The 22,681-nt window shown below is 48.0% G+C and overlaps 2 protein-coding genes across 4 annotated transcripts in view; both read left to right on the top strand.

The window, feature by feature from the left end:
- CCDC183 (coiled-coil domain containing 183) overlaps window positions 1–8,329 on the top strand; it is a 29,850-nt gene extending 21,521 nt beyond the window's left edge. Inside the window, exons 11-14 of the mRNA XM_050926541.1 lie at window positions 121–286; window positions 6,288–6,416; window positions 7,110–7,206; window positions 8,193–8,329. Of these exons, the coding sequence (XP_050782498.1) occupies window positions 121–286; window positions 6,288–6,416; window positions 7,110–7,206; window positions 8,193–8,329 (529 nt within the window). The remainder of the gene's footprint in view (window positions 1–120; window positions 287–6,287; window positions 6,417–7,109; window positions 7,207–8,192) is intronic.
- Window positions 8,330–9,711: 1,382 nt separating this feature from the next.
- RABL6 (RAB, member RAS oncogene family like 6) overlaps window positions 9,712–22,681 on the top strand; it is a 112,487-nt gene continuing 99,517 nt past the window's right edge. The window contains exon 1 of one of the 3 annotated variants that reach the window (XM_050926497.1): window positions 9,712–10,054. In XM_050926497.1, the coding sequence (XP_050782454.1) occupies window positions 9,925–10,054 (130 nt within the window). In that variant the 5' untranslated portion in view covers window positions 9,712–9,924. The remainder of the gene's footprint in view (window positions 10,055–22,681) is intronic. The other 2 variants (XM_050926495.1, XM_050926496.1) reach the window with 2 other exon arrangements.

Genomic DNA, 22,681 nt, shown 5'->3' with positions numbered 1-22,681 from the left:
GCCCTGTGTGTGTGCGTGTATGTGTGTACATGTGTGTGTGTGTATATGTGTGTGTATGTGTGTGGGTGTGCCTCTGTGTGTGTGTGTGTTTGTATGTGCATGTGTGTGTGCACCCTCTAGCTCTAGGAAACTGGCGGCAGAACTGAAGAAGAATTTGGAGGCGGAAGAGGTCCGGCTACACCAAGTGCACACCCAAATGCTGAAGAATCAGGAGCTTCTGCTCAGCTTTGAAAATGGCATTGACAACCTCCTAATTCGCCTGTGCGGGATCACTGTGCCTGGCCATGTATGTGCCCTAAATCCCCTCCCTCCTGCCCTTTCTGTCACCGTGCAGCACTGGGTTGGGCAGGAGAGGGCTCTCTGCTCCTACCTCTTCAGCATCATGTCATTTGCTTTGGGAGCTTGTAACTAGGCTCACCCCCAAACCCACTACATCTTCATCGTCCCCTTGTCATTCCCACGGAGAAGCGGTTCTCTCCCTCACTCGTGGGCAGTGTATTGCATGCTCGCTCTCCAGGCTGCTACAGCAGCCTTCACAAAGCTGTTGCCACTCCTGGTGCAGCTCTCAGCATCAGCCTGGTGTGCCCAGCCCTGTGTCTCCCCGCTTTTCTGGGCTGCCAGTGTTCCTCCACTGGGAGTGTGCCCTGCCCTGCCTAGTCCAGCATTGCTCTGCTCTCAGACCCGGTTCAGTGTGGGGCCTGTAGACCCCATCACACGCTCAGACACAGCGGATTGCATGCTCTTTCCATTTCCAAAGGCCAAAATTATAGCAGGGTTCAAAAAAGAATTAGCTAAGTTCAGGGGGGAGAGGTCCATCAGTGGCTAATAGCCAGGTTGGGCAGGGATTCAACCCCATGCTCTGGGTGCAGAGGTGACAGATGCTTCCTAAAAGTGTGTGTGTGGGGGGGCACAGCTGTCCATGCAGCTCTTACTTCAACCCGACTCCGGCTTCAGGCCTGGCTTGAGGGTGGGGCCCTGAGGGCCAAAAAGCTGCAGCGGGGTCATAGTAAGAGCCATCTGTGCTGCTGTGGGGAGCTGCAGAGCCTCCATCTGCCTGGCATGGGGGGCCTGGGACACAGGCCGGAAGCTGCACTTGGGCCTCCCCACAGCTGCCCAGGCTCCCTGGGCTCTCTTACTCAGGCTGGGTTTCAGCTGGCCGGGGGATGGGGCCTCGTGGAGAAGAGAAGGTGTAGGGGACCAGGGCCATGGTGAAAAGTGGATGGACCATGGCCTCTTGGCCTCCCCTGTTCCTTCGCCCCAATCTGGGTATCTCTAGCCTCTGACAGCTTGGATTGGACTACAGGGGATGGATCACTTGATGATTGCCTGTGCAGTTCATTCTGTCTGAAGCACCTGGCATTGGCATAGCCACTGCTACGTAGCTATTTGTATGTGAACTAGCTCGATAAGAGAATGGGTTTGCAAGCAATGCAGACATCACCTAAAAGGGCTCTCGTCCCCGCCACTCAAATAGAAAGTCCCCTCCTAAAGATTCACTCCGCTCAGAGCACCTGCTTCATGCTGGCTGGCTGCAGACTCAGGCAGACCTCCCTGCATCAGTTTATGTCTGGGTCATATTTTGAAGGGTTTTGTTAGACCTGCAATAAAGGTCTCCCTATGGGATGGGGAGCAGGCAGATACTGGGTGCAGCGTTGGTATATAATACTCTAAATGCTCTTCATTGATTATAAAACAAACCTTATTCACTCCACATTCACACCCCAAACATACTATACTAGAGTCCAAAGGTCAGAATGGTCCCGATGGCCAGTCGAGTTTCCTTCTGATCATAAGATGCGGGGAGCCAGCAAAAACCACATCTATATCCACATGGGACTCTGGATCAATAAACGACCCTGATTTGCAGAAATCATAGGCACCATTTATAGTCCGTTCCGTCGCGTCCTCAGTTGTTTGCCTTTGTTTACTAGGCCTTCTACCCACACAATTCCAAAGATACCGTATATACTTATTCATAAGCTGAATTTTTTTATTAAAAAAGGGAAGCACCAGAGAAGGGGGTCAGCTCATGAACGGGTATAGAGAGGGAGAGGTGGGACACAGGCCCTCCCCCCAACAGAGGGAGCAAGGAGAGGCAGCACCGCCAGCAGAGCCAGAAGGGAAGAAGCGGGGCCAGAGTTTGGCTGCTTCTGGCCACGCTGCTCTCCCCCCAGCCTCCGAACAGCTGCAGCTCCAGGCCTGCAGGATGCAGCCATGCTGCCTGGCCTGCTGGAGCAGCTCTGTCCAGGCCAGAAACATCCTCCTCTGGCCTGCCCCAGCTGAGGTGGGAAGGGATGGGATGGGGAGAGTGTGGGAGTCCTGGGCTAGGGGTGGAGTCATGTGGGGGGTGGTCACAGGGGTTACTCCCCTGACCCCCAGCTTCCCCCTCCCTCCCCCAAATTTCCCCACCAGTTGCTGTCCCAGCCCGTCAGGATAAGCTGCTGGGACACTTTGTTTACTTAGGTTTACCTCCAGGCCTGCGGACGCTGGAGCTAAACAAACCATCTCAGCCCGCCAGCAGCTTATCCTGATGGCCTGGGAGACAAAGTTTCCCAACCCCTGAATTATAGGGTCGGCTTGTGAATGGGTCATAAAAAATTTCCATTTTTACTTATCCATCTTGAGGGGGTCAGCTTATAAGTGAACGGGCTTATGATCGAGTATATATGGTATATTTATATCTATATCATCTATATATATTTTCGGAATTGTGTGTGTAGAAGGCCTAGTATATATATATTAGAGCTGTCAAGTGATTAAAAAAATCACAATTAATCATGAGATTAATCACACTGTTAAACAATAATAAAATACCATTTATTTAAGTATTTTTGGGTGTTTTCTACATTTTCAAACAGATTGATTTGAATTTCAACACAATACAAAGTGTACAATGCTCACTTTATTTTTGACAAGTATTTGCTCTGTATAGAAACAAAATAAATAGTATTTTTCAATTCACCTCATACAAGTACTGTAGTGCAATCTCTTTATTGTGAAAGTTGAACTTACAAATGTAGAATTATTTTTTAAAAAACTGCATTAAAAATAAAACAATGTAAAATTTTAGAGCCTGCTGGTCCACTCAGTCCTACTTCTTGTTTGGCCATTCGCTCAGACAAACAAGTTTGTTTACATTTGCAGGAGAGAATGCTGCTTCTTGTTCACAATGTCACCTGAAAGTGAGAACAGACATTCTCATGGCACTGTTGTAGCAGGCATCACAAGATATTTATGTGCCAGATGCACTAACGATTCACGTGTCCTTCATCAGAGACTGCTATAACATGAAATATATGGCAGAATGCAGGTAAAACAGAGCAGGGGACATATAATTCTCCCCCAAGGAGTTCAGTCACAAATGTCATTAATGCATTATTTTTTTAACAAGTATCAGCGGCATGGAAGCATGTCCTCTGGAACGGTGGCCAAAACATGAAAGGGCATATGAATGTTTAGCATATCTGGCACGTAAATACCTTGCAATGCCAGCTACAAAAGTCCCATGCCAGTGCCTATTCTCACTTTCTGGTGACATTATAAATAAGAAGAGGGCAGCATTATCTCCTTGTAGCAGGGTGGTCCCCCTGCTCCTGCCTTTCAAGGCTTAGAACAGCCCTGGGAGAGGGCTGTGGCTGTGGCAAGAAGCCTGGGCTGATTGGGGAAAGTAGGCTCAGCTGTGGCCATGCTCCAATCAGGCCCAGCTGGCCCCTATAAGAGGCTGTGAGCCAGAAACCCAAACAGTCTTTCTCTGTTTGTAGAGGGAGAAGGGCCTGGCTGCAAGGAGCTAAACAAGATACCCAGAGTGGAGCAGGGCTGGGGAAAGGCAGAGAAGCTGGGGAGCTCCTGCCTGGAAAACCCCAGGCTGCAGCCTAGGGTAAGGCCAAGAGGTGCTGGGGGTTGCAGCGGGCAGCCCAGGGGTAGGCAAAGGAGCAGGTCTAAACCCCTTTGCCGGTGATGAGTAGCTGATACTGCAGTCTGCCCCAGTGAATGGGGGCTAGATGGAGACTGGGCAGTAGCCAATACGGAGGCAACGTGGGGATAGTGGGGTGGGGGTTCCCCTGGGAGAGAGAGACCCCGTTAAAGGGGCACTGGGGTCCTGGGAGGGACACGGGGGCCAGCAGAGGATAGGCGGATCACTGTCCTGCAGAGGGTGCTCCTGGCTGGAAGTGAGCTAATTCCCAGGACGACCAGCAGGAGGTACCGCAGGGGTGAGTCCTGCACGTCTACACTCCTGTAAAAGTAAACAAACTTGTTAATATTAGCGATTAGCTGAACAAGAAGTAGGACTGAGTGGACTTGTAGGCTCTGAAGCTTTACATTGTTTTGTTTTTGAGTGCAGTTATGTAACAAAAAAACCCCTATATTTGTAAGTTGCACTCTCAGGACAAAGATTGCACAACAGTACTTGTATGAGGAGAATTGAAAAATACTATTTCTTTTGTTTATCATTTTTACAGTGCAAATATTTGTAATAAAAAATAATATACACTTTGATTTCAATTACAGCACAGAATACAGCATATATGAAAATGTAGAAAAACATCCCAAATACACCTCTACCCCGATATAACACGACCTGATAGGATGTGAGTTCGGATACAAGATGGTAAAGCTCTGACATGCTGCTCTGAGCAGCGTGTTAATGGTGTCGTGCCAGGCTGGGGCTGAGCGGTTTGATAAGGGGCAGAGGGTCTTGGGAGAGGTCAGGGGCTCCCCCCCAGGGTCTGGGGGGCAGAAGCTGTGGGAGGGCACTTTTGGGGGCCCCACAGTCCCAGAGTGGCCTGGGGGATTAGTGGGGGGCCAGGAGCAGCCCGCTCTGCTTCCCTCACCCCAGCCCCAGCCATGTCGCTCAGGGGAGGGGGCTTGGGGGAAGGGATCCCCCGCACACTCACCAGCAGCGGCAGAAGCGGAGCAGCCCGGCCCCAACGCCTCCACTCCGCCAGCTCCCAGCCGCAGCGCTCCGCTTCCCACCACAGGTGAGTACGAGGGGACGTCCTTTCCCCAACCTCCCTGCACTCACCGGCGGTGGGAAGCGGAGCAGCCCACCTGCAGCCATCTCCACTCCGCCAGCTCCCAGCCGTGGTGCTCCACTTGCTACTGCAGGTGAGTGCAAGACCTTTCCCCAGCTGCCCCCCAGCAACACGGCTGGGGCTGGGGCTGGGGCCGCATCGCTCCGCTTCCTGCCGCAGGTGAGTGCGGGGGGGAGGGGGCATCCTTTCCCCAACCTCTCTGCACTCACCGACGGCGGGAGGCGGAATGCCGCGGCTGGGTGCTGGCGGAGTGGAGCAGACTGGGGCTGGGCTGCCGGTGAGTGCCTGTCAGGGGGTGGGGGTGGATAAGGGTCAGAGCAGTCAGGGGACAGGGGGTCGGGTAGAGGGTGGGATCCTGGGGGTGATGAGGGATGGGGGTCTCTGGAGGGGGCGGTCAGGGAACAAGGAACGGGGGGTGCAAAGCAAGTTTGATGTGGTCTCACCTATAACATGGTGAGATTTTTCGTCTCCTGAGGACTGCTTTATATCGGGGTAGAGGTGTATTTAATAAATTTCAATTGGTATTCTATTGTTTGTGTGATTAAAACTGCAATTAATCGCGATTAATTTTTTTGAGTTAATCATGTGAGTTAACTGCAATTAATCAACAGCCCTAATATATATATCTTTGGAATTGTGTGGGTAGAAGGCCTAGTAAACAAAGGCAAAGAACTGATAGATATATCTATCCCAACGGTTTCTCTGTAGCAGAAGGGCTCCAGGCCTCTGCTTTCTCTGAGGCTGGGGTTCTGGAGTTCAGTAATGTGGCAGTTGCAGACAGAGAAGGCACTGCAGCCGCTGCATGGCCATGGACTCTCACTGTATGCAACCATGGCAGAACAAGCTTTCATTTCCCCTCGGAATGAACAAGAGAGGCCAAAGGTCATGGGAGGTTCAGGATCTCAGCAGAGCCTAGTGCTGAAGCTGGGTGGCCGAGCTCAGTGTGTGGCTAGAGCTGGGTGGTGAATGCCCCATTCTCATTGTTTGGGCACAAATCCAACATGCCTTTCGGATGCTAAATACATCCCAGTCGGTCGGGCTGCTGCCATGTGGGGAAAGGCACTTTATAAATGTCCCTCTGCCCAGCACTCAGCCTGGACAGGCAATTCCCCAATTGCTGAGGCCTCTCATCCCGTCCTGAACCTCCTGGGTGTTTGTTCCCACTTGCTGGCTCCCTCTGCACTCCAGACACTGGCCCTGGAAGGAATCTCTGGAGGCGGCATCATCTATATCACTTTGTCTCCTTGCCCCTAGGGTGACATACGCGTGGACACCAGTGACACTTACGACAAGCTGCAGTTCTGTGAGACAAAGCTGCTGCACTTGACAAAGGTCATGACCAACCTTCCATCCTACAACTTCAGCAGGGAGGAGAACAATGAGGTGTGCTATTCTTCCCTGACAGGCTCGGGAGGCCTTCCCCGAGAGGCTGGGCCCAGGCAGCAGGTACAGCTGCACTGCTACTGAACTCCCCAGGCAGCAGGTCTCCGCTCTCTAAAGCCTGGAGGACTTCCCAGAACACAGTCGTGCTGATGGGCTGAAGATACCCAAACTTTGCCCAGCCAAAGGGGCTGTACTGGTAATTTGCCAGGAACTCTCAGGCACATTGCAGCTGCCCTCATCTTTCATTTGTTTCATATGTGTATAAGCCCCTGCCAAGCAGCATCTGAGCACTGTGCAGTAAAAATAGTGCAAATCAGAATCTCAAGAAGCAATATCTAGCAACCAGAGACTCTGTGTCCCAGCCATGGATTGCACCATTGTGATCCCAGCAGCCTCCAGAGTTTAGTGCTGCTTTACACTCAGGTTAGCTGACCCATCGTGGCCTATAAAGCTAGCCACACTGAATACATGCCTCATGCCTTGGATGGGCTTGTACTCCAGCGGCTAGCCTGACCCACTGCTCGCACCTCTGCTGCTATGCTCCATGTTTAGCATGCTAGCTTGATCAGAGCTAACGTGGGTATGTCTCCTTGAGCTGGAAATTACCTCTTCTGCTGGAAATGTAGACATACCCTGTGTCCATTGCCCGCCTCCCCACCTATACAATATTTAACCTGAAGTGTTTTTTTACAGACCTTTGTGAAAGTTAGGAATTTCCTGGAGGAAAGTACAAAGAATGAGCGTCAGAACCTGAAGATTTCTTTTGAGGATGAAGAAGATGCCGTTAGAGGTATGAAGATCTTGGAATTGGGAGAGCACTGAGGACCTGTAGTTAGAATGGAGATCTCAGCCAGCTGCTGGGGATAGCTTTCAGCAACATTCGCAACAGCCTCTCCATCCTCTGCAACTTCAGGGTTCTGTCAGCTGCATTCCACTGAAGGGTCAGACATGGACCCCCATTGGCTAAGACAAAATTGGTGCTGGTCTAGAAATCTGCAGTTGCCAGTTACTCCTGTGGCTCAGAGTTTGTGTGTGAGGAGCCACATCCCTCCCTTTAAGGCCAACGGCTCTCACTACAGTCTAGGGGATTTCATGATGGTAGGAGAGTAAGAAATGGACAAATCCTATGGGCTACTCTGAACCCTCCATCAGCAACCTCCAGTCAAGTGTAAATATCTCTTACCTTTTATTTATGTACATCCTCACCATTCTCCTGCCTAGTTATAGCATTGCTAACCTCATCAAAAATGAGGAGTCAGGCCTCCAAAGGCATCAGATTGGCTTAAACTTCATGCGATTTTAAAGACTAATTCATGCTGAGCTCTGTTTATTCACCTTCTGCTGTTGGAACCTCAAGTTTTTTAACTTTATTCTACAACCACTACAGCTAGAAACTTAGGTTTCTTTTAAATGAAAGCTGAGATTCACACATAATCACATGGCTCCAGGAGCTGGAGCATTATAGAAAACATCCTATGGAGTGAGAAACAGCAACACTGCAATTATTTTAGTGAGCTGAGTCCTGACAGCTCAGAGTCTGAGGAACTGGGAATGGGAATGTAGCTTGCAAGGAATATACTGGTAACTGCACTCTGCTGGATAGCAGACGTGATTGTGCTTCCCACTGCCAGTTTGAGGCCTACAAAGATGCCATCAGCCTTAATACTAGTGACCTCTGCTGGGGATTTAGCCCCCAGGTGTTATAGTTGAAAAGCAGCAGCAGCTCCATTGCCACGTGCTTTCCCAGCCTGCTTCACTAGGCTTTGTCTTTTGCAGATGCCTTTGATTTTGCTGACATTGACCACAGCTACGTGCCCAACCGGGATGAGATAAAAAAGCAGGGCGTGCGCCTGATTGAAACCATGACCAAGGCTGCCAAGAAGAAGCAGCGAGGAGGCCGGAAAGGCACCTAAGGCCCAGTACCACCATCTCACACCAAAAGCAACTTTATTTCAGACTCAATAAAGCACTTCACTTTCCTTGGCTGGTGTTATGCTGCCCAGGCCCACTCAGCGCCATGAGAAGCTGTTGTAGGGTGCCAGGGCCAGGCTGGTGAGGGCCCAATCCTGTCAGGTGCTCACCTTTGAAATGCAGAAAAAAAAAGCCCCCTCCACAAGGCAAGCCTATTGCAACCCCAACTCCCAATCACGAGGGAATTCCACAACCCTGCTCCCTTCAACAGCCTGTTCCAGTATCTAGAGAGATACCACCTAGAGAGAGTGATAACACTGCATCCAACTCAAGCCGTCTCTCACACACCCACGCAGTGCACTTGAGTCTTGCGGGGCAGGCAGTTGCTGTGTCTTCATCTGTTGTCACTGAAACTGTGGAAGTGGGAACCAGAGCCGGCTCTAGCCATTTCGCTGCACCAAGCCCGGCGGCATGCCGTGGGGGGTGCTCTGCCGCTCGCCGGTCCCGCGGCTCCGGTGGACCTCCCGCAGGCGTGCCTGCGGATGCTCCACGGGAGCTGCGGGACCAGCGGACCCTCCGCAGGGAAGCCTGCGGGAGGTCCACCGGAGCCGCCTGCCGCCCTCCCGGCAACCGGCAGAGTGCCCCCCGCAGCATGCCGCCCCAAGCACGCGCTTGGCATGCTGGGGCCTGGAGCCGGCCCTGGTGGGAACACTGCAGCCCCGTTTGCTGGACACAGAAACTTTTACCATGAGCGAGCCCAATGCACTGTGATCATATTGCAAATCTTTAGACCCGTGTTAAAAAAACACCCAGTAGATTCACTTAGTTTTCTGACAACTGGAAAATCCATTAAACAACCCGCCAGGCCCGTCAGATACTGGCCAGGTGCAGTAACCCCAACGCTGAGCGCCCACGTGGCCAGGGGCCTCGGCCCCTCTGCCCTGCCCCTGCCCCTGCCCCGCTACAGGCCGCCTTCGCGCGGGGATGGGCGGAGCCACGCGGCGGGGCGGGGCTGAGTGGTGGGGAGGGGCGGGGTGCTGAGTCGGGACAAGGCTGAGTGGGCGGGGCGGGCTAGGGAGCAGGTGTGAGTGAGTTTCACTCTCTTGTCCCGCGCGCGGTTCCGTAGCTGCGCTTTCTGCGTGCGTCCCTCTCGCCTTAAAGCGAAAGGGCCAAGATGGCGGCGGCGCGGGGGGCTGAGCGGTCTCTCTTGGCTCAGCGGCCGGCGGCACCTGCGAGGCCCTGGCGGGGCTGAGCCCGACCCACAGGAGCCTGGGCAGCGTCGAGACCCGGACACGCCGCTCTCTGCCCCGGGACCGGGCGATGCCGCGTTAACCTGGCAGCGCCGGGACCAGCCCCGCATCCTGCCCAGCCGCCGCGCCGGGGGACAGGCCCTGGGAGTGCAGCCAGCCGCGGTGCTGGGGCTTGGCCGCGTTCCGCCCCCGGGGCACAGCGGTGTGTCTGCGCAGGCTCGTCAGCACCCCCGATGGCCGCGTAAACCGCCCCCCCCGCCCATGCGCTGCCGCTGAGCTCCGACGGGAGGCGCGTTTCCCGCGCGCTGTTAGAGCTTCGTGCCCCGGGAAGGCGGGGGGCGAGGAAGATGTTCTCGGCCCTGAAGAAACTAGTGGGCTCGGATCAGGCTCCCGTCCGGGACAAGAACATCCCCGCAGGGCTGCAGTCTATGAACCAGGCTCTGCAGAGGAGGTTTGCCAAGGGAGTCCAGTATAACAGTGAGTAGGAGCTTGAAAGTTTCGGGGAGCAGGAATACGGGGGGGGGGGATAATCTCTCGGGTGGCAAACGTCCATGCCCTGAGAGCTGGATCGTTCCTGCTGTTGTGTGCAGAGGAATGAAGCTGTAACCATATGATACTAGCCCTTTGTTCTGTGTGCTGTTACTCTCACAAACTGCCCCCGGAACAGTTTGTGGCATTAAATAGTTCCACTATGCGTGGGAGATGCAGCGATAGGGAAGGGAGAATGACCTAACTGAAAGACAGAAAACTCAAATCTTTAATGCTTGTTTTGAATACTTCTTGTTTTAGGGGCTGGGTGGTTCTGAATGCCTACATCCCCACACACCTCTACTGATTTCGTTGGCAGTTATAGGAGCACACCATTTCTCAAGATTAGTCCATTCAGATGCTAGAAAAATCCCCCGCCCCCTGCCTCTCTGATATTTGGATGGCCTTTGCTACATCCCAGGAAAATGGTACTTTCTCATCAGGTGTAAATGGCTGTTTGTTGTTAAGTGACTATTGTGGAATTTTGCCATGGTAAAGGTTAGTGAAAGGTGTAGGTGACACCATATCTAGTTTTATTAGGTCCATTAGTCTCATATTGGGTATCAGTTTATGCAGGTACATATTTTAAAATTTTTTTCAATAGGCATTTTAAGAAATGTTTTCTCGTGGATAATTGCAGCATCTCTTATTCCTAGTAAGAAAATATTCCTTGAAACTCAGAGGGACACTGTAAGTAGGTGAAATATATGAACAAATAATAATTGTGACACACAGGGCAGCAGTTCCAAAACGTTTTACTTAAGCAATTCAGCACATGCATTTTATCTCTGTTTGCAACCCACTCAGGGGCCCAAAACCATAAGTCAGCTGTGTCCCCTGCTGCTGTTGCCTTCTTGCCCCTCTGAGGCTTGTGACACTGACCTCCTACAGCAGTACTCTCTGCTCTGGCACTACAACCCTAATTCTGGTGCAGAGGAGAGGTCCTGCAGGGGTGTTGAAGACCGAGCGTTCTCCACTCTCAGCCCCACAGCAGCAGTCCCCGTCTCATGGGCTGGACCAGGCCTCCCTCCACAGCTGGGCCAAACCTGAGTGGTGCTGCAGTGTTGTGCGGCAGATCACAATGCATGGAGCAGAGCACCAGGTCCAGCCCCATGGGACAGGGACTGCTGCTGTGGGAGTGAGAGTGGAGCAGGCTCGGTCTCCAATGCCCGGAGTAGGGAGCTGGGCCTAGCCTTGTGGGACAGGAGCCATCACTATGCAGGCTCCCTCTCCAGTCACTTCCTCTCCACATCAGGCCTGTAGCCCACTTAAACCTTCCCGTGACCCAGTGGTGGGTTGAGACACACTTTTGGGAAACAGTGACATCAGGTGATAGCTCTGAAAATAGACACACACCATCACAGTGAGTATTAGCTCATCTGTATGGATCTGTGTAGGTAGTGAAGTCAGAGTGCAGAAGGGTTAAGAGGAGATCAGCAGTGTGGAATAATGTGTCTGATTTGTAAATGTTGAACTTGAATAATTTTCTATGCATTTGTGTGCAGCTAGGGAGATGTGAGGGGGATAGGAACCATAGTTGAGGGGAAGGGAGAGGCTAGCATTAGAAATGTAGAAAGTATGGTCAGCAATGCTTCTGAGGGGGCGTATGTGTGTTTCTTTGTTATACCAGAGGAAGCATTTGGTTCACATCCGTTAGGCACACTAAGAATAGTGTGTAATTTAGAAAGTCTAGCAATTGTGTGGAGCTATTTCCATTTTTAAGATTAATACAGCTGGGTCAAAAATGCAGACACTAAAGCCACCAAGCATAGTCCCTTGATTCCTTAGCAAGTACATCCATTTTAACTTTGTCACATTGCTAAAAGCCTGTAGAAGGGTTTTGTTTGGTGCCTTGACTTGACAGTACTTGTGTTCTGATAGCTTCAGTTCTATCATAAATATTAAAAACAGTATTCTGTCACTGCCTTGGGGGAAGCTTTCCAATTGCCATAGTAACTCTTCTCTCACTGTTGCTGTTATATAATATTTACAGAAGATGCAGGCCAGCTTGTGAAAGGGTTTTGGAGGTGGTCCACTAAGACTCGCATGGTGTATTTATTTTTGAATGCCATGCATGTGTGACCCTTCAAGGTTGGACAGGTCTTGGCATGAGGAGTTATAACTAAGGTGACTTCCAGACATTCTGTGCTTCAGCCTCAGGGGCTGGGGACTCTGGAGCTGGCAGCTAGTGGGGCCCTGGGAGGGTTCCAGTGACAGGCGACAGGGGGCCCCCTGCAGGGTTCCAGTGACAGGTGACAGACTTCTGAGGGGGCCCTCAGGATTCTGGCAACAGCCTCGCATTGGGTGGGAGGCAGAGGGATGCCTCGGGTAAGTGGTTGAGGGTATCCCGTTTTCTCTTTAGGCAATATGGTCAACCTGCAGCTCCCAGCCACCGTGGGTGGAGGGGAGCTTCCAGCTGCGGTGAGCAAAGGGGGAACCCCACACCCTGGTGGCAGGGGAAACCATGGAGCTGCAGCAGTAAAAGTCACAGACAGGTGACAGCTTCTGTGAATTTTTGTTCATTGCCCATGACCTGTCTGTGACTTTTACTAAAAATAACCATGGTACAATCTTAGCCTTAGGTATAACATGAGTGGGATATGGGATAGTAAGGGATGTCAGACAGAAAGGGTGTCACTATGGGGAAGACAAGGCTGTAGCTCTTATTTTATTTCACCAATGCTCCTTTGTAAATTAAAAAAAAAATGAAATTCAAGGGGAAAAATGAAAATGCTTTTCATAGCCATTGTATACAAATATATGTCATGCCTTTAACCCCTTTTTTCCCCTACATTTGCACAAATCCAAATTTAGGGTTCGCTGTTATGGCTGTTACAAAAATGGTCACTCGCTTTTTTGATGATCCATTCAAAATATGAAACTGAAATCTGTTTCCTTACCACACATCTATTTAGCTCATACACTGACTTGTTGAAGGATTGCTCATAAGCGCTATAGCTAGTGGACTGGCAGCCAGGAATTTCTACTTTCTAAATCTGGCTCTGATACTGATTTGTGTGGTTTTGGGTGCCACCTCTTTGTGCTAGTTTCCGTATCTGTGTAGTATATTCAAGAAAAGAAGTGGAAGAAACCCTCAGGTGAATAGTTTAACTATATTAAGTGCTGAGTGTTATGCTTATGAATTCTGGACAGCTGGCATGAGTTATAGGAAAAAATGCATTGAAGCACTTTGTTGAGGGAACCCCATCCACTCCCTACCAGATAGTATAGACCTTTCAAACAGAAGAGAAGAGGTTGGCGTGTTTGTAGGGTATGATTTCAGAAGAGGGAAAGGCCTAATAGCAGTCTTAGCAGCAGCCACTAGTATTCAATGGAGAATCATATTTCAAAATAACTTTCATACTTGTATCTTAACATATGTTTTTTCATGTACTCCTCATCGTCACTGTGCCTTGTGGGCATACCACCATATTTGGTTTTTTAGTAGCAGAGAAGAAAATAAGCTATAGGCACTACCAAACTACAAACTGAAAGTTTACATAAGGTGGTGATAGGCTGGGAGAGGAAGAAATGAATGAATGTGGCTGAAGGCCTTTCTGGGATTATATGTCTGAGGATTCCCTTGAAACTCCCATTGATGGTAACTGATCAGAGCAAAAGATGTGAGGCGGTTTGAAAGATCCAGCTGTCATATTCTCTTTCTTGCCTGGAGATGGGAGCCCACTGTGCTACCATCCTCAAACTGTTTGACAGGGCAGGCATTCACGAAACAGAAGTCTGTGTGTTCCTTTCAGATGGCTTTGGACATAATCAGTATAATACTGACAAACAAGTGTGTAGGCACTGCCTAAAAATCAACCACTAGTAGGAAATACTGAGGCCAGTGGTTCTGGGAAATCAAATATTCTACCAGTCTTCTGCTTTTCTCCCCTTGAAAGTAAAAAAATGTTCTCATGGATATATTGTATCCTTTTATTAAGTTTTTTAAAACCTGATTTTCTTTATTATTTGTAGTATTGTAGCAACTATAAACACACTTCAGCTTAACATTCTGGAGGAGCAAGGACAGAGTTGGGGGTCAAGAGCTCCTGATGTCTAATTGTGGTTAGCCACAGACTCAATCTGTGGCCTTGGGCGTTTGCCTCTTCCTCAGTTTCTCTATCTGTAATAATGAGTGGAATCTTTCCACCTTTTGTAGAGGATTTTAATGATGTGGATGAAAAATGTACAATATACTAAATGACTTATTACTTTCTTTCCTCACATTTTTCTGTCTCCCACAAATAACTTCTGATGCTTGTTATGCAAACCTGTGGGTGTTGCTTTAATTTAAACCACTATTTACTATCAAATTAAAGCTGCAAGCCTATCGTTATCATAAATGTTAATACCTATGTGTACCTTACTGATGCTCCTCATTTCAAACTTAGGACTATCTAAAGGGCTGTTGACCAGGGACAGTCAGGTAATCATGAGTGGGCTTGTAGTGAGTGTTGAGTTACCGGTGATGCTGTATGTCATTTTTTTTAATGATATTGAGGACCTTATCAGAGTTACGTACTTGCAGCAGTGGTAAGAGTGTTTGGCATATGATAAATGAAGTAAGAGAGCAGCCTTGGCATATTAAATTTAAAAAACCTACTCTCTAAGGGTGTGACTGTGATTTAAAAAACAAACAAAGGCAGTGTTAAAGTCACCCTATTGTTACTTGAGTGGTTATTTTGAGTGTCTTGACACAGGTTGCACAGCATAAGAATGACCATACTGGGTGCTACCAACGGTCCATCTAGCCCAGTATCCTGTCTTCTGATGGTAGCCAAGTCCAGGTACTTTAGATGGAATGAATAGAACAGGGCAGTTTTTCAGTGATCCCTCTCCTACTGTTACAAGCAATAGGCACCACAAGAGAGATAGAAATTGAGTGGTTACCCTTACCTTAAGGTACCTTTCATTTGCTGGTTAACAAAAAGGTGTCCTTCTCAACTTAGTGGAGGTTTCAAGTGGAGGTTTTTGTGTGTTTGTTTAAAGTGGTTAAGCAGACCTGACTTCTAAGCCTTTGGACCTAAACTTTTTCTGTTTTAACACACAGCTGAAGAGTTAACCCAAACGCAGCAGCATAGTTCAAGAGAAGCAGAAATTGATAGAAATTATAAGCAATTAAACTGACCAGTGTAATTACCTTTTTCAAACAGAGGAATGCATGAACAGCATAAATGGTGAAAGATACATCTGACTTCTAAGTCTCTTTTCCTTTTAATAACCTAAGCTGTAATTTAATAATGGACATAGATTTTTTTAAAGGACTTTCCAGGGGAGGCAGTCTGATCCTTTGGGTAGGGCATAGCTCTGAGGCAGCAGACCTGGGCTCCTGTTCCAGCCCTACTGCTGACTTGCTGCATGCTTTAAGAAAAATAGGCTCTTTTTTTTTTTTTTTTTTTTTTGAAGTAAGCAGTCACCTTTCATTATGTATTTCTCCATCTGAAAATGGAGATAATGCTTATCTACCTCTTTAAGGATTCTGTCACATCTATAGGTACAAAACACTGTAAGTACTACATATTATTTTAACCTTATTTTTGGTCTCTTAAAGTTATGTATTATAGAAACATGAATACCACTCAGCAAATAGTCCAAAAAGAAAAGCAATTATCGACAACTATAATTTTAATTAAATTTTTAATTGCTGCTTATATATTGTACATTACTTAAAATATTTACTGTATATACTCGTTCATAAGCCAAATATTTTTGGTAAAAAGGTGATGCATCAAAGAGTGGAGGTGGCTTATAAACAGGTCTACACCAAAATTTGATGATTTTAAACTCTATAGAATCATTGAATTGAATATCTAATACATTGTCATTTTGTTTACCTGGAGCATCTACAGGCATGGAACCCCTTAGCCCCATGTAGCTGCAGGTTGCTGTACCTGGCCACAGGGAGCTGAGGGGCTCCATGCCTGCAGATGCTCCAGGTAAATAAAACGTCCTGCCAGCAGCTTACCCTGACAGGCTGGGAGCCAGCGTTTGCCGACCTATTTATTGATGTCAATACTGCAGCCTTTTAAAGTTGCAGAGTTGTTTAGTGGACTAAATTGGCTTAAAATGGACCTCATAAGTCTTGAGCCAATATGAAAATATAATGTGCAGAATTGATGGAATCTCTAATAAAATTGAAATAGCCTGTTATCCCTACAGACATGCCAATCTGCAGGGCTGCTTTGAAATAAACAAAGAACAATAATTTGACAGTGATAAAGCAGGTGACATTCCTATGTAAAATCCTACAAAATCTAAACTACAATAATCTATTTTCATACTAGTATTTAGAATGAACAACGGTCAAATCAAAAGAAAAAGGTCTTATCATGCAGCATTCAATCTTAAAGTTGTTGCATATGCAGAAGACAAAAGCTGTCTAGAGATCTAGAAGAAAAAATTGAATCCTTCCAAAGGTTTATTATAAAATATCGAAAGGAATATGCATTTGAACTGTCACAAATAGGAAATATGGATGGAACACCAATGACATTCGATCTCCTGAGCAACAGAACGGTAACCAGTGTTGGTGAAAAAACCGTTTTAATTAAAGCAACTGGCCATGAAAAAATCCATTTTACGGTGGTTTTATCATGTTTGGCAAATGGATCAAAGCTCGCTCCTGTTATTTTTAAAAGAAAAAGCTTGCCTAAAAATATGAAATTTCCTGCTGGTGTCATCGTACGTGCACATCAAAAGGGATGGATGGATGAAAGTGGGACTATTGAATTGCTGGAAAAAGTGTGGAATAAGAAACCAGGAGCACTTATCAAGAAATCTGCTGTGCTCATTTGGGACATGTTCAGGGCACGCAAGGTGGATGAAAAATGTGGCCAAAAATATGAAAACTGCTTTGGCTGTAATACCTGGCGGCTTAACTTCAGGCAGACATCGAGCGGCTGTAGAACTGAACAAACCCTTTAAAGACAGACTGTGCAAAACGTGGTCTGAGTGGATGTGCTCAGGCATGGCGAAGTTGACAAAAGGCAAGACTCTTTATGAAGCCCGAAATCAGTCTGGTCGCCCAGTGGATCAAGGGTGTCCAGTCAGTCAGAAATGGTAGAAAAATCATTTAGGAAATGCTGTATCAGCAATGCACTCAACGGGTCAGATGATGATGGCATATTTGATGATACAACAGAGGCTGATGATGAGAAGGAATCTGACTCTGAAGACGACACTGCTGACATCTACAATGACAATGCAGGTGTTGTAGTGACTGAAGCTGAGTTTAATGAACTGTTTGGTGAATCAGAGACTGATGCAGACTTTGAAGGATTTTAAGACTTTTTAAAGTATCACATTGTTCTAAGTTACTTGTTTTAAATATGCATTCACTGATTTTAAATATTGACTAATTTTGAAGGTGAATACATATTTATTCAGTTATTAAAACAGTCTTTTTGTTAGATTACATTAATATAATTCTAGCAAAAGTTTTGAGTGTTACTTGTGATGCCAGCTTTTAAAATATAGCAGGGAATGGCAAACTGAGGGGCTCTGTGCCAGCAGATGCTCCAAGTAAACAAAATGTCCCAAACTGCCAGCGGCTTACCCTAATGGACTGGGAGCCAAAGTTTGCCATACCCTGAAATGTAGGGTCGGCTTATGAAAGAGTCTTACTTTTTTTGCTATTTTTACCTAACCATCTTGGGAGGTCGGCTTATAAACAAACGGGCTAATGAACAAGTATATATGGTAAGTGCATGGTACAAACTTCTTGAAATCATGCAATAGCAGTCCTCCACTTGTATCTCTTCGTTTTAGATACAGCATGAACATCGGATGAAGGGCTGCCTTTTGTTATTAGGCTACTTTGGCAAAGTGATGCAGAATTTAATGCTAATCACTTGTTCGAGTTTCAAGGGTGAGAAATCACTTTAGGGCAGTCCATTTCCTAAGGAAGAACAAATTCCGTGTCTCAGAATGATGTGTGAAATCCTGGCACCATTGAAGTCAGTGGCAAAACTCCCATTGACTTCAGTGGAGCCAGGATTTCACCGAATGATTTCTGATCTAATCTGACAAGATGATCAAACTTAGAAAATTTGGCCAATGTCTAAAAGAAGACCCTGATGCTGAATCATAGAAGATTGGGGTTGGAAGAGACCTCAGGAGGTCATCTAGTCCAACCCCCTGCTCAAAGCAGGACCAATCCAAACTAAATCATCGGAGCCAGGGCTTGTCAAGCTGGGCCATAAAAATCTTTAAGAATGGAGATTCCAACACCTCCCTAGGTAACCCATTCCAGTGCTTCACCACTCTCCTAGTGAAAGTTTTTCCTACTATCCAACCTAGACCTCCCCCACTGCAACTTGAGACCACTGCTCCTTGTTCTGTTATTTGCCACCACTGAGAACAGCCAGCTCCATCCTCTTTGGAACCCCCCTTCAGGTAATTGAAGACTGCTATGAAATCACCCCTCTCTTCTCCTTTGCAGACTAAATAAGCCAGGTTCCCTCAGCCTCTCCTCATAAGTGATGTGCCCCAGCCCACTGATCATTTTCATTGCCCTCCGCTGAACTCTCCAGTTTGTTCACATCCCTTCTGTAGTGGGGGGACCAAAACTGGACACAATACTCCAGGTGTGGCCTCATCAGTGCCGAATAGAGGGGAACAATCACTTCCCTCGATCTGCTGGCAGTGCACCTACAAGTGCAGCCCAATATGCCATTAGCTTTCTTGGCAACAAGGACATACTGACCCATATCCAGTTTCTCATCCACTGTAATCTCCAGTTCCTTTTCTGCAGAACTGCCACTTAACCAGTCGGTCCCCAGCCTGTGGCAGTGTATGATATTCTTCTGTCCTTGGATTTCTTTTGGCTCAGTCTTCCAATTTGTCTAGGTCACTCTGGACCCTATCCATACCCTCCAGTGTATCTTGTTCTTCCCCCGCTTAGTATCATCTGTGAACTTGCTGAGGGTGCAATCCATCCAATCATCCAGAGCATTAATGAAGATGTTGAACAAAACTGGCCCCAGGACTGATCCGCTTGATACCAGCTGCCAACTAGACATTGAGTTGTTGATCACTACTCGTTGAGCCTGACGATTTAGCCAGTTTTCTATCCACCTTATAGTTCGTTCATCCAACCAGTACTTTTTTAACTTGCTGGCAAGAATACTGTGGGAGACCATATCAAAAGCTTTGCTAAAGTCAAGGTATATCACATCCTCCACTTTCCCCATATCCACAGAGCCAGTTGTCTCATCATAGAAGGCAATCAGGTTGGTCAGGCATGACTTGCCCTTGGTGAATCTATGTTGACTGTTCCTGATCACCTTCCTTTCCTCCAAGTGCTTCAAAATGGATTCCTTGAGGAACTGCTCCATGATTTTTCCAGGGACTGAGGTGAGGTTGACCGGACTATAGTTCCCCGGATTCACCTTCTTCCCCTTTTAAAAGATGGGCACTATGTTTGCCTTTTCCCAGTTCTCCAGGACTTCCTCCAATCACCATGAGTTTTCAAAGATCATGGCCAATGGCTCTGCTATCATATCAGCCAACTCCCTCAGCACCCTCGGGTACAGTTCATCCGGCCCCATGGGCTAGTACATGTCCAGCTTTTCTAAATAGTCCTTAACCTGTTCTTTCACCACTGAGGGTTGCTCACAACCTCCCCATACTGTGCTGCCCAGTGCAGCAGTGTGGGAGCTGACCTTGTCTGTGAAGGCTGAGGCAAAAAAAGCATTGAGTACTTGAACTTTTTCCACATCTGTCACTAGGTTGCCTCTCCCGTTCAGTAAGGGTCCCACACTTTCCTTGACCACGTTCTTGTTGCTAATATACCTGTAGAAACCCTTCCTGTTACCCTTAACATCCCATGCTAGCTGCAACTCCAATTGGGCTTTGGCCTTCCTGATTACACCCTTGCGTCTCGAGCAATATTTTTATACTCCTCCCTAGTCATCTGTCTAAGTTTCAACTGTGAGCTTTCTTTTTGTGTTTAAGCTCACTGAAGATTTCTCTGTTAAGCCAAGCTGGTCGCCTGCCTTATTTGCTCTTCTTTCTGCACATTCTGAAGGTGAGAGCAAGCTTCTAGAAATAACACAGAATACATTGCTTATCTTTGAGTTGTTAAGGTCACATGCTGGATGAAACTGTGGCGAATCCCATTTATATTAGCTTTTCAGCATGATATTTTGGACACTTCTTATCCTTTGAGTATAGTTGTTTTTTTTTTTTTCTTCACACACAGTTAGGTTCCTTGATTGAATGTCTTTTGTGTGTGAGTGTGTGTCTCTCAATCTGCACTAGAGCAGCCTGGTGTTCTATGCCATTGATTACCAGTCATTACAAATGCATTTGATTATATTAGGATTTTCTGATTTTTTGCCTCAGGCACATATACCTTCCACAGTGAGTCCAGACTGTCACAACTAGCTGTCAGTTTTTCTGTATTACTTTGCTGAGCATCGCTGCTGTGTTCTGCTTCCAGTAAGAGTATAATAGAAAATATGGTCCCTGCTGCAAGGCACTTGCACTCTAAGACCCTGTCTACACTAGCAAGTTTTTGCGTGGCGAAGCAGTGTTCTGTGCTGTAACTCCCAAGGCGTACACACTGCCAAGCCACTTAGTGGACAGAAACTGCGCAATTGTAGCGCTGTAAAAAAAAAACAACCACCCCAATGAGAGGTTTACTGCTTTCTGCGCCGGGGCTACTGCTTTGTGGTGCCAGTGTAGACACCATGGTGATTACGCTGCAGTGATTGGCCTCAGTGAGGTGTCCCATAATGCCTGTTCTCACCTCTCTGGCCATCGGTTTGAACTCTACTGCACTGCCTTCAAGTGACCAACCGTCATCCCCACCCTGTAAATTCCTTTGGAAATTTGAAAGTCCCCTTCCTCTTTGCTCGGTGGTGTGTGAAGTGATCTCGGGGCATCTTTCCAGGTGGCCATGCCTGCTCCACGCACCATTGCTCCCTCTTGGAGCAATGCTGAGCTGCTGGACCTCATCAGCATTTGGGGAGAGAAGGATGTCCAGTCCCAACTATGCACCAGCATAGGAATTATGATACTTACGGACAGACTTCACAATGTGTGATGGAAAGGGGCCATGACTGGGACACATTGCAATGTAGGGTCAAAGTGAAGGAGCTGCGTAACGCCTACCACAAGGTGTGGGAAGCAAACTGCTGCTCCAGTGCTGCGCCCACAAGCTGCTGGTTCAACATAGAGCTGGACACGACACTCCATGGCGACCGCACCTCCACTGCAAAGGCCACTGTGGATACTTTGTTGGGTCGTGTGCCAGTCAAGAGTGTACGAAGCCAGGTGGAGGAAATCTTGGATGAGGATGTGAGGCAGGGAATGACTTGGAGGCCAGAGATGCATAGAGCCAAAAGCTCTTTTCTACCCCAGAGGAGGCTAGCCATGCACAGCTGTCGGAGACTGGTGAAGCGCAAACAGGAGAGGAGGCTCCGGTAAGTGGATGTGATTTTTTGGGAATCACTGAAGTAAGTTGTTGGGGGTAGGAGGGCAGGAGGGTTGTCTCCCACTGCATGCCTAGTCTGAGTGGCAGAACAGGCTGTTGATTTGACTCCCTCACTTCATGGGACTCTCCCTCAGAGGTCTCCAGGAAACTGTCTTAGAGATACTGGGCAATCCGCTGCTGCAGGTTCTTTGGCAGAGCTGCTTTGTTTCTTGCCCCATTAACGGCAACTGTGCCATCACAGGGGGGACCATTGCTGAACACAGGCGAGCTGCATGGGGACCAGGGCAGAAGCTACAGCCTTGGAGAAGACCCTCCCTTGATTCCCTGCTCACCCTCAGCAGCGAGACATCTTCCATAATCACATCCTCTGAAAAGTGTGGGGACAAGAATGATTATCAGCCTTCCCACTCCCTCCCACCCCCCAGTGCTGGCTCTCCGCAAGAGCCACGTGCCCAGTGTACAACAGGGTCCAGGAAGAGTGATTTACCTTGCCCTATAGCAAGTCACCATTTTGGCAACTCATGTTTGCTTGCCTGCAGTTAGCCGGTTAGTGACAGGTGTGAGAGTACTGGCTGTGTTTTAAAGCACTGAATCAGTGTTGTCTATGTTGCAAACAATACTGCTTCTGTAAAATGTTGCGTTTAAACTTCACAGAGATGACCTTGGGATCCCAACCTCCCTCTTTATTATTGGTGGCTGAATGGCTGCGCAGAATTAGAAAGTGGCCAAGAAGAACTAAGGACTTTCTGCGTAATGTTATGATGCACTCTGCTGCCGAGAAACAGGAATTGAGGGAGTGGCAGTACAGACATGCTTCAGGTGGTACTAGCTCTTCAAACTGAGCAGTTCTGTGCCCGCCCTCCCCTGCAGCCGCTGTCACAAAACTTTCCCATGTGCCCCCCAGACACCGCCAACTCGCTTTTATCAATCTCCTGTCTACAGTCTCTACCCGCAGCATTCCACTCCTCCCTCGCAGTTCAGCACTGTGGACTCCCACTATTCATTGCACTCAACGCCCATTCCTCTGCGGTATGGCCCTGCTGAAGTACCTGCTGCATTGTACTCCAAAGGAGAAGGTTGGATACGATCCCTGGACATACACAAATCTCTAGCCATCCAAGGAGACCACCTTCTCGTGG

The sequence above is a fragment of the Gopherus flavomarginatus genome, chromosome 17 (genome assembly GCF_025201925.1).
Source record: "Gopherus flavomarginatus isolate rGopFla2 chromosome 17, rGopFla2.mat.asm, whole genome shotgun sequence".
In the NCBI taxonomy this organism is placed as follows: domain Eukaryota; kingdom Metazoa; phylum Chordata; order Testudines; family Testudinidae; genus Gopherus; species Gopherus flavomarginatus.
Note: the sequence above shows the minus strand (reverse complement) of the source record. Positions and strands in the feature narration are given on the sequence as shown.